Raw genomic sequence first — 11569 nt, forward strand, 5'->3', positions numbered from 1 at the left:
TCCTGCTACTTCCTTATTTCCCTAGGGACGGTCATCCAGAAAGGTTGTAGACTCACACACTTTGTCTGTGATGTGAATGACTAAGTGTCATGCTGGCTCCTTTCATGTCTCCTATGGGAAAAGATGAGAGAAATAGGGTGTAGACTTTCCAATTTCCCGGGGGGGGGGGGGGCGGGGGCTGGGCCAGAGGCATTGCTTTGCTAGGAGCAAGGGTGGCTCCCGGGGGAGGCTGAGCACCTTCCTGAAAATTTCGGCGGGGGCTGAAGCCCCACCGCCCCCACGAAGATTACGCCTTCGCTCTGTATTGATCATTATTCCTGTGCAGCTGAGAAGAATGGGGAAAGCTTTGGCGCCACATGCGTGCAGGCCTTGCTTCCTGAAAGTCAGCAACTGACACCTCTAACGGAGGCACGTTTCTGCTTCATCTGATGTTATGTTATGTACAGAGGCAGTAGCCTCTGTCTTGTACAATGTGGAGATATTGCAGCGTGTGATTGCACTTCAGTGTATGAGTACACATTACAGACACAAAGCAACTTTTGGGTTAGGGGCAAACTGAAGAATACAGAGAGGCTTTTGTTAAGAACTGGGCAGCTTTAACTGTCTCCTTTCATTGGCAGGTTGACATCAGGGCCCTGCGCGACGTCTTACAGTTCCGCAGGGCGTGCAAAATGGAGCTCTTCCACCAGGCCTTCGATTAGTAGCCGCTAACAAGTTATTTATTTATTTATTTATTATCAAATTTATACCCCATCCTCCCTGCAAGCAGGCTCAGGGCGGCTTCCATAAAAGCATAAATACATTAAAATTACACAATATTTAACCATACAATAAAAACATTATAAATACAAAGTGCTGGAGGCTGTTAAACTAACCTAGACGGTATATTGCTAGAGTAAATTTCCACTGCCCAGATGTTTCTGCTCATAATCAGTTAGATGTTAAAACCACAGACCAAGCTCTTAGGGGCCTGCAGTAACGGCCTGCAGTAATTCAATAATACCTGAACTGGGGTAAGGCCCTCTATACCAACAGCAACAGTCTGTGATGTCATTGTTATCGCCACTAGCACTTTAACTGCACTTATTTGTTATTTGTCATTTGTCATGTATATGAGTTTTTATGAAGTGCATTAAGAACATAAGAGAAGCCAGTGTTGGATCAGGCCAATAGCCCATCCAGTTCAACACTCTGTCACACAGTGGCCAAAAATACCAGGTGCCATCAGGAGGTCCAGCAGTGGGGCCAGGACACTAGGAGCCTTCACACTATTGACCCCCCCCCCAAGCACCAAGAATACAGAGCATCACTTGCCCCGGAGTCCCTGTACAGACCTTGTGGCTAATAGCCACTGATGGACCTCTGCTCCATATGCTTATCTAATTCCCTCTTGAAGCCGTCCATGCTTGTAGCCGCCACCACCTCCTGTGGCAGTGAATTCCATGTGTTAATCACTCTTTGGGTGAAGAAGTACTTCCTTTTATCTGTTCTAACCCAACCGCTGAGCAATTTCATGGAGTGCCCACGAGTTCTTGTATTGTGAGAAAGGGAGAAAAGTACCTCTTTCTCTACCTGCTCTATCCCATGCATAATCTTATAAACCTCAAAAGGCACAGCACCACCCCCTCACCATCTTTTCGGTGCTGAGCAACTTGGCCCAACCTCCTGGCCCTTTAGTATGGCATTGTTTGAAGGGGTTTGCATGTGGGCTTGGTTCATTAATTTTCCTTGTCACAACTTGGCAGTATCAGCATGAGGCCGGTTCCATTTTCAGGAAAGCCGGCCTGCGTGCCCATTTTCCTGAGTTGGGGATCCAAGTTGCTCAGCGCCGAAAAGATGGCGAGAAGGGCGGTGCTGTGCCTTTTGTAACAGCCAATTCATCCCCACCCCCCCAACACCCAAGACCCTCTGATAGGGCCAGCGCTGGGTCAGGTGGGTGCAAGTTTCCCACGCTTGCTGCTGGCCCACCCCCTCTGCCCAGTGAGGATTGCCTCTCTGCCCTTCCCTCCCCCCTCCCCGTGGTGCGGCAAACAGGGTCCCGGGTGATTTCAGGGTCCTGGCTTCCTGGATCTCTTCTGGAACCCTGTTTAAAGATAGGAGTGACATTAGCTACCTTCCAGTCCTCAGGAATGGAAGCAGATTTTAATGAAAAATGACATATTTTTGTCAGGAGATCCACAAGTTCACATCTGAGTTCTTTCAGAACTCTCAGATGTATGTCATTCGGGCCTGGTGATTTATCAGTTTTTAAGTTGTCTATCAGTCATAGGACCTTCTTTCTCGTCACCTCAATCTGACTCAGGTCTTTCAACACCCCTTCCAGAGTCAGCGGTTCTGGAGTGGGCAACTAATTGTGTTTAATGAATTTGTGTTTTAATGTATTTTAATTTTTTTAATGTAAGCCGCCCTGAGCCTGCCTTGGCAGGGAGGGCTGGATTCAAATTGAGTTAAATAAATAAATAAATAATGTACATTTCATTGATTTTAATGGAGTTGGGTTGCTCTCGAAGTTACCAGTACAAGGACTCCATTCCTGAAGTGGCCCTATAAGTTACTAAGCAATCTATATTTCAAAATACATCAAGGGTTGTGATAGTGATCTGCCACCATCCCATCCCAGATGTGAAATTCGTCTAGGCTTCAATGGTAAGTATCTGGTTTAAACCCTTGTAAATCAAAGGAAGTCAGATTTTATTAGTTAGTAAAACCCCACTTCAAGCAAACTGTGCATTATTTCTTGGCAAGGTTGTAGTTGGCTGCTTGCACAGAGCTGCTGCATCTAAAATTTCTCTCTTGTTTTCAAAGAAACCGTATAACAATTATTATCTCAAAATAAGTGATTACTCCAGGTGTTTTCCAACTTAAATGGACTGTGGTGTGTGGCTGCTTTTGAAACTAGGAACCATCTCACTGTAATATGTTTGTATGTTTAAAAGCATTTAAGTTCTGTGTTAACTTTTTTTTTGTTTTAATCTTAGGAAATTCAACAAAGGCATGGCCTGGCCAACTCCATTTCCTCATACTTAATCAAACCTGTCCAAAGAATAACCAAGTACCAGCTTTTATTGAAGGTATATAAATAACTTATTTTTTCATCAAAAACAATTTATTAGGAAATAATTTTAAAAAGTTCAAACATATATCAAAACTTATACAATTATATATCCTTCCCTCCTCCCTTCCCCCCCCTTCTCGGCTTCCCACAGTGCTCCAACCTCCAGCCCAATTCTTAAATTTTCTCCATACCTCCCATTCCCCTTACCCACATCCACAGGTAACTTATCCTTCAGCTGTTATTCTTATACATTTATCTATTTTCTACTGTCCTTTAATTTTCAATAGTTCTCAAAGCAAAGTAAATTGTCTTTTACATCCCAGTATTTCTCCAAATAGTCTTTAAAGTCTTTCCAGTCTACAAAATTTTATTTATTTATTTATTTACATTCAGCTTATATCCCGCTCGAACCCCTCCCACGGGGTCTCTGAGCAGCTTACATAGTTTAGTATCCCTAACTATGGGCACATACATCATTGGGGTGGGATTGCCTACCAGCACCCAGTGGGGTTCAGTTAGTATTTCCTCAGCTTGTCTCGGCTTGGCTCCCGGCTTCAGCTCGGCCCTCCCATCTACTCTTTCTTTAGACTTCTCGGTGGTCTTCTGGAGTCGACGGGCCATTCGTCGCGCCCGTCTTCTGCTTCCAAATTATTAAGTTTCCTTGTCATTTTATCCATTTCAACCTAGGTATATAAATAATAATGTCCCTTTACTACGTTGGATGGGAAGATTAACTGGCAGGGATGTGAATCCCAGATGAGCTCAGCTGGGGTACCCAGTCTTGGATTGATTGACACGGTACTTTCTTAAGCTCAAGACACTGGGAAACCCATGACTGGGTCTTCCTAGCATGTTCAATATACTAATAGAAACCATGTGTGTGCCTCATTTGGATTGGAGTTGCATGGGGGGGAAACGGGAAAGAAACCTACTGAGCAATCTCACTGACATTCCCTCCGCATGCTGCTTTTAGTCCTCGAAGGAAAATCGATGGCTTCCCACCTCTCCTTCCTTCTGGGCAACATGTGGACAGTGATTTCAAGATGTGCAACTGTGTAGGGATGGAAGTATTAAAGTTCCAATGAGTCTGTGCATGTTTGAAACTTACATTTAAATAACACAGAGGTCTTCCTTATACCCACTCTCCATTTGTCAAACCACTTCCCTCTCTTCTGTCAAACCCTGTCCTTAAAACTAACTTCTTTAGCAAAATGTGTTAGGTCACTGGACACGTACACTATGGGACAAAATGTGACATCAGAAAACATCCTTGCTTGAAAGTAAGTGTGAGACTTTTCCTTCCCTGGGCACTGTATAATCTACAGCAAGTCTTTATAAGGTCAGTTTCCTTTAGAAGAGAGCAAGCAGTGGAGAGTTCTGGTGTCTTTTTAATACCCTGTTTATAAATCTACAGGTCGAGCAGGCTTCCGCAAAGGCAGGAATATAAGCAGGCAATAGTAGTATCAAAAACGATGTCAGCACCTTAGAATCCTCAGACCGGTTTCTCCTCTCCAGGTTTTATTGAATGCATAATGAATCATGATTTTTTGAGCCTCCACCTTTGTGGATGATTCACATTTCACATACTTGGAAACAACTCATTACAATACCTGTGCCTTCCGGTGAATACAAAATCTGTGGGACAATTCATATTTGCAACATCTCCTGAGAAAGGAATTGTCCATTTTCAGCATAGGAAATGCACAGATATTGAATGTCTTACACATATATGTTTGCATAGAAATATTCACACTCCGTACATTAACTATCCCATCTCCACTGCCCATTACATACACAGAGCTATCTAAGAGGCAGCTGATGAATTCTTTGCTTGTTAACAGGGTGGGGCAGGCATCTGGTTGGTTCACAGGGGAAATCTGGCTGGAGCATTGTACTGATATGAGTAGTTGCCCAATTGAATGCGACATTCAGGAAAGCTTTCTGTACAATATCAACATTGTTTACATCTGCCTTGACACTCCTTTCTCGAGAACCTTGTTCCTTGGCGATATGTTCCATTTAGCTGCAGCCAAAAGGAGGCAACCTATCTGGAGCTTAGATTTGTTTGTTTTTTTTTGTTTCTCCACAGGAGCTTTTAACATGCTGTGAAGAAGGGAAAGGAGAGCTTAAGGATGGTTTGGAAGTGATGCTCAGTGTCCCTAAGAAAGCCAATGATGCCATGCATGTCAGCATGCTGGAAGGTAAGCAGGTGCTGGCACCTTGGAGGAGAATGCTGTCGCATGCACAAAGACATTACTACGAGGTGAAAAGGGCTGAGGAACCTTTGTGTGTTTTGAGCGAGGGGCCTGTAGACAGAGGACAGCTTTTTACAGATGCTTGTCTTTATTGAGTCAATATTAAGATTTTGTGTCCTCACTCGCAACAGTCATCGGGGCTATCCAAGATGTTTTTCCAAGAAGATATTTTGCTCGCACTTGGCTCCATTTTAACTATCACTGCCGTGCCACAACTTTGCCAGCCTTTTATGTATGACATGGAAGGTCCCACTAATTTAGCACAACGATTTTGTACAAGTGTACCTCCCTGGTATTAATATTAAAGCATTCCTTTCTTGCCTCAAATTTCTGAGACCTCTCAAAGATAAACTGGTGTCAGGACGCAGTGTTCCCTCTAAGCTGGGTTAGTGTGAGCTAGCTCACAGTCTTTTAGCCTCGGGCTCACACATTTTTGTCTTAGTTCAGGAAGGAGGGCTCCAGAACAAACTAATTCATGCAGAAGCTGAATTACTCACTCACAACTTTAATGCCAGGAGCTCCCAAAGTAGAAATTTTGCTCACAAGACTCCACAGCTTAGAGGGAACATTGGTCAGGAGTGAAAAGAGAGGTGAAGGAACAAAGGATGGGAAAACAGCCTGATCTGGCAAGGAGGTCATGGACAGCCTTGAAGTTAGAAAAAAATTCATGTCATTTACATGATACTTATTTTGGGTGATTCTCAAGAGAACAAAATTCAGTTCTTAATTTTGGACTATCAGCATCTGAAACAAATTGTTTGAGGTGAAGTTTCTTCATTTGATTTGGTTTGTTTTATTTGTAGGGTTTGATGAAAACTTGGATGTTCAGGGTGAACTAATCCTTCAGGATTCCTTCCAAGTGTGGGATCCCAAGTCTCTTATCCGGAAGGGTCGTGAAAGGCACTTATTTCTCTTCGAAATCTCTCTTGTCTTTAGCAAAGAGATCAAAGATTCTGCAGGACACACGAAATATGTTTACAAGAACAAACTACTGGTACGTCTGCTTTGTGGGTCTCAGAGTTTTTAAAAAATACAAACAGGAGATAAAGGTGTGCTAAATTTGAAAGGTGTGATCAATCTAGTCCCCATCGGGACTGGGTTTATCCCACTTTACCAAAAATCAAAGTACAAATAATATCTGAAAAAGTTAATGTGACTCATTGTGGCTAAATGCATTGCATAAAGGTGAAATGTGACATCCGGACGTGAGCTCTTTCCTACCTAAAATAATTAAGATATAATTTCTAATAATCTCTTCTTCTTGACAGACCTCAGAACTGGGAGTGACAGAGCATGTGGAAGGAGACCCCTGCAAGTTTGCCTTATGGTCTGGGCGGACTCCCTCCTCAGACAACAAAACGGTGCTGAAAGTGAGTCTTATTTTCTCTGCCCAGCACATTTTTTTTTTATCAAAAACCTGGGATCGCTAGATAGATCCCACTCAGCAGTCCAGTATAAAAACGATGGTGTTTGGATCTTGAGGAGGAATTCCATAGTTGAGTACTACATCAGTAGTGCTAAGTTCTTATGACTGGCTTCTTCATTTTCATCTGTTCAGTGGTGCTGTTTGTTACTGTTCTGAGGATTCCTGTCTGTTTAGCTTCAAATGGCTGTTTGTGGTCTTGCTTGTCTTCAGTCTTTCACCTGACTGCCTGCTCCACTTCTGCCCATGTTCCTGGTCTAGGGTTGCCAGCTCCAGGTTGGTAAATACCTGGAGATTTGGGTGATGGAACCTGAGGAGGGTGGAGTTGATGAGGGAAAGGACTTCAGTGGGGTATAATTCCATAGGCTCCACCCTCCAAAGTGGCCATTTTCTTCAGGTGAACTGATCTCTTTCACCAGGAGATCAGTTGTAACAGCAAGAGATCTCTGGCCACCACCTGGAAGTTGGCAACTCTATCCTGGTCACAGCCATGGCCGTTGATTCCACTCCAGCCTTGCCAGATCACTGTACCTAACCCAAATCTTCCTCTTAGGACCCCATTACCTCATTTTTACGCCAGAATTTCCAGTATAGAACATCCAGGGCCGGCCCGAGGTGTTCCTGCGCCCTAGGCGAGTGCAGATGCCAACCTCTTGGTAGCGCCTGGAGACCTCCCAGCTGGCGTGCGGCGCCTCGGGGCAGAACTCGGCTTTGCCACCCACTCCCTGGGTCTTGCCGGCGAAGCGCCCGCCACGCCTCCTCCTCCTCCACCAGGGAGCCCGAGCCAATGGGGCGCTCAGCACAGAGGGAGGGAGGGAAGGCGGCAGAGGGGATGCCAGTGGCCAGCCCCATCCCGGTCCCGTCTTCTTACCTGCGGCGCCCAGCAGTAGCACCACCACCATCGGGGCGAGCAGCAGTGGCAAGAGACGGCCGCCCATCCTGCGTGCCCCGCCACCGCTGCTCCAGCCACCCAGTCCCATTGCTGCCGCCGTGCACAGCCAGGAGCACCCACCCGCCCCCCTCCTCCCAGCCGGCGCAATCTGGGGAAAGGCTGCTGCTGTTGCTGCTGCCGCTTGGGCGGCCTCTCCGAGGCTAGGCGAGAGGTCGGCTCTGAGGCCCCCCCTGGGGTGCTGACTGTAGTGCAGGATGGGAGGGAAGGGAAGCAAGAAGGCAGGCGGGTGGGTGCGGGAGGTGGAGCGGAGGCCTTGGAGGGTGGACCTTGGCGCTTCCTGGCAGTGCAACACCGCCGCTGGCTGGCTCAAGGGGGCATCGCAGTGCCTGGCTCCATGGAGAGGGCGCTCCTCCAGCTCCTAGTGCCGTGAGCGTGCCGGGCTCCTGCAGGCCACCCCTGCCTCTCCTCCTGCGCCCTAAGGGCCAGCCCGCGCTCTAGGTGAATGCCTAGTTCGCCTAGCGGGTGAGCCGGCCCTGAGAACATCCCAATAATGATGAATGTTGCTTTGTTTAACATAGGGTCTAGGAGGTTGATGAAACTAGGGGGAAACCCCTGTGACCCGCATGAATACAAGCACAGAATACTTTGCTAAAACAGGAGCACTGAAATGAACAATCAGATACAATTGTGTTACTAGCAATGCAAACCAAATCATTGTAAGGCAGTCTGGACCTCTAACATGGCCTGAAGAGGAGTCCATTTGTGGAAAGGTCCTTTATAATCATCTTGCTCTGTAATTACTACCCATTCTTGATGGATTTCTTAGCTGTAGTGATTTTCCTCCCACTTAAACAAGCTAGTCATTCCTGTTGATTGATTTTCCCCCCCCAACAAGGACCTTTTATGGTAGATGTTTTGCTTAAGAAAACCTAGCTGCAGAATGACATCCCATCCCCCCTGCATAGGCATACTGTATTTTGGGTATGGCATATATTTATTCTAGAAAGCTTTTGATAAAGTTCCTCATCAAAGGCTCCTAAGTAAGCTCAAAAATCATGGGATAAAAGGACAAGTCCTTTTATGGATCAAAAACTGGCTAATTAATAGAAAACAGAGAGTGAGTATAAATGGGCAATTTTCTCAGTGGAGGGTGGTAAGCAGTGGGGTACCGCAGGGATCAGTACTTGGTCCACTGCTAGCACTTGTCTGACTTGCTCTTGCTACTGCAGCTGCCTATCAGCATTTGGCACTTGAACTTCTGATGACTTATCCAGGCAGTTAGCTCTACAATGCAGACAAAGGAGCAACTGGAAAGCACTCAATCACAGCACTTCAAACCCTTGCAAAATGTCATAATTTTGTCTTCTTTCTCTGTTGACATTTTAGGCGTCCAGTATTGAAACAAAACAAGAATGGATAAAAAACATCCGGGAAGTGATACAGGAAAGGATGATACACTTGAAAGGAGCTTTGAAAGAGCCAATACAGCCCCCCAAGACTCCATCAAAGCAGAGAAACAACAGTAAGAGGTAATCTTGGTCACCCCTTGCAGTCTCTGTCCTGTTTAATGAGGATACACTTCTTAGCTACACAATGGGGTTTGTGTAGATCACCCCGCAGAGTACAAATTGCACAGATACCTTGGTAAATAAAACCAACAAGCCACACCGTAAAGTGGACAGTTCCTCGGTCCCACTGTGCAGTACCCACTTTTCAACCCAGAAGTAAAGGGGAATAAGAATGGGAGAGTTGGCGATGGCAGTGGGATTTGGGTGAATTTGACGCACCACCTTGCATCTCCCTCTCAAAGGATCTCTGTCAGCCTTTGTCAGCGTGACAAGATAGTTTTTCTTTCTTCCATAAAAATGAATGGCTCCTGTTGACTCCCATGAGAGGAAATAAAGAACATAAGAAGAGCCATGCTGGATCAGGCCAGAGGCTCACCTAGTTCAGTGTTCTGTGCATACAGTGATCAACCAGCTACCTCTAGGAAGCCCACAGGCAAAAAGACTGCAACAGCATCATCCTGCCTGTGCTCTCCAGTAACGGATTTAAAGAGGCATACTATTTCTGGTAGTGGAAGGAAGTAGATATCCATCATGTTTTGTCTTATTCTGTAGGTGGCTAAAATGTATACTTGAACTATTAGGCTAAGGAGTAGAAAAATCTGTGCTGTTGAAGCAAAGGTCAACAGCCAGAAAACCTTGGGTATGACCTAAAGTACATACCTTCTGGAAGCAAAATAATTAATTTTACCTTAATGGGGCAAACTATCCGTTGGTATAAATCTAGAAGAAAGTGACCTTTCCCTAGAAAAGTGTGTTCTAGGACACAGTGACAGGAACCAAACTGGATCCATGCCAGTGGAATGCAACTTCAGAACTCCTTGCAATGGTGAAAAATATTCCAAAATCTTTTGAGCTACAGGAAATATACAAGAAGGAAGAATTGACATAGTTGTACTGTTTTTCTTAGAGATTTCATGCCCTCTTAATTTCAGCCACTGAAAATGTGGGCACCCAGAAACAACCCTTAGCAATTGACATAAGCTTTGCAAAACAGAAAGCCTATAATTTGGATGGCTGGGTTTGCTTAAGTGAGAAATCCAAGCTGAACAGGCCATTGGCCAGCCAGAGCCACCCTCATTATGGAGCTATTTTGAGACTTGTTGCTGTCACCATAGAAGTCCTGGAGAGTCAATTTCTAAGAGCAAATGTGCTTATTATGTGTTAACCTCACGGTGGAGGTGACATCATTCTAAATTGCACATTGAGTTGTAACACAAGCATGATCGGCTAAGCAACCGACTCTCAAGCACTAGCTGAGTAGTTCTCAAATCCATTGAGGAAATTTCACTGTCCGTTTCCTACAGAGAGGGAGGAGAAGATGCCGACAGTCAAGGAGACGGGAGCAGCCAGCCGGACACAATTTCAATTGCATCCCGGACCTCTCAAAATACAGTGGACAGTGACAAGGTAGGACCTGTTCCTGAAAAATGCAACTCTGCTGTGGCGCTCCTCCTGCTCTGTCTTGCTTGGCCACCTCTTTTCGGTCAGAACGCGAATAGCTTCAGAACTGGAAACAGAGGGGGTTGCTTCACCGTCTCTTCCCCTGGCAGCAGCTATCACAGCCTTAATATGAGCCAGAGTCTAGTCCCTGGCCGTCGTTGGGAGTCTCCCTTCCAACCTTTGTGGTCTCCACCCCTCCTCCACTGGCACTCAATCCTGTGCCACGCCCACATTCCATCCTAGTCAGTGTCTTGGCCAATCCCCAGCCTAAGAAGGCAGTGACATTCATTACCTCTTCCCCCTTGTCCACATCTGGCCATTGCCCCACCCTTCTCTGACTCCTGTCCCCTCCTTGCAAGCAGGCACAATAGCCAGCGGGGAGGGTTACTAGGTCATTGGGCCCTCACTACCTCACAGAGAGCCCCCTTAGCATTGCCTCCAGCAAGCTCAGTGTCCTGGCTGGACTGTCACCTGCTGGAGCCTGCCCTGGGACATCAACCCATCCCCTGCCAAACTGGGACCTGCCCCCATGAGTCCTGGCCTTGCTGCTGGCCTCGTTGGGTGTGGCTGCTCTGGGCTGCTTCTGCCCCTCTGGGGCACTGGGAAGGACATGCCCAGGCAAGGCTTTGGCAGTGCGAGCAGGGGAGGCAGCACAGAGTCCGGAGGAGCTATCTCTGAACATCGGCTAATTCGGGCTAGAGGAATGTAAAATATGGATGGAAAAACAACAAAAAGAAAATGAAGATTCCCCCCCCCCTTTTTTTTCCTTGTTAAACTACACTCTGTTTTGAAGTACTACTTGAGGAAACTAAACTGTAGGCTTCTCAGGGCTATTTTTGGGCAGGAACGCACAGGAACGGAGTTCCGGCTGGCTTACGAGTTGGCCACGCCTACAGCCAAAACCTCTGCGCATGCGTGGCTACAGAGGGAGGCCTG

General features: G+C 46.2%; 1 protein-coding gene across 1 annotated transcript in view; it reads left to right on the top strand.

Annotated features, from left to right (window-relative positions):
* The window catches only part of LOC107125643 (kalirin), a gene marked incomplete at both ends in the record, with an annotated part of 264080 nt that extends 253480 nt beyond the window's left edge, over nucleotides 1-10600 (top strand). Inside the window, 6 exons of the mRNA XM_015429084.1 lie at nucleotides 2979-3071; nucleotides 5145-5256; nucleotides 6114-6304; nucleotides 6579-6680; nucleotides 9012-9154; nucleotides 10498-10600. Coding sequence (XP_015284570.1) covers nucleotides 2979-3071; nucleotides 5145-5256; nucleotides 6114-6304; nucleotides 6579-6680; nucleotides 9012-9154; nucleotides 10498-10600 — 744 coding nt within the window. The remainder of the gene's footprint in view (nucleotides 1-2978; nucleotides 3072-5144; nucleotides 5257-6113; nucleotides 6305-6578; nucleotides 6681-9011; nucleotides 9155-10497) is intronic.
* Nucleotides 10601-11569: the final 969 nt, after the last annotated feature.

This window comes from Gekko japonicus, unplaced genomic scaffold (genome assembly GCF_001447785.1).
Source record: "Gekko japonicus isolate JY-2015 unplaced genomic scaffold, Gekko_japonicus_V1.1 scaffold1791, whole genome shotgun sequence".
Classification (NCBI taxonomy): Eukaryota; Metazoa; Chordata; class Lepidosauria; order Squamata; family Gekkonidae; genus Gekko; species Gekko japonicus.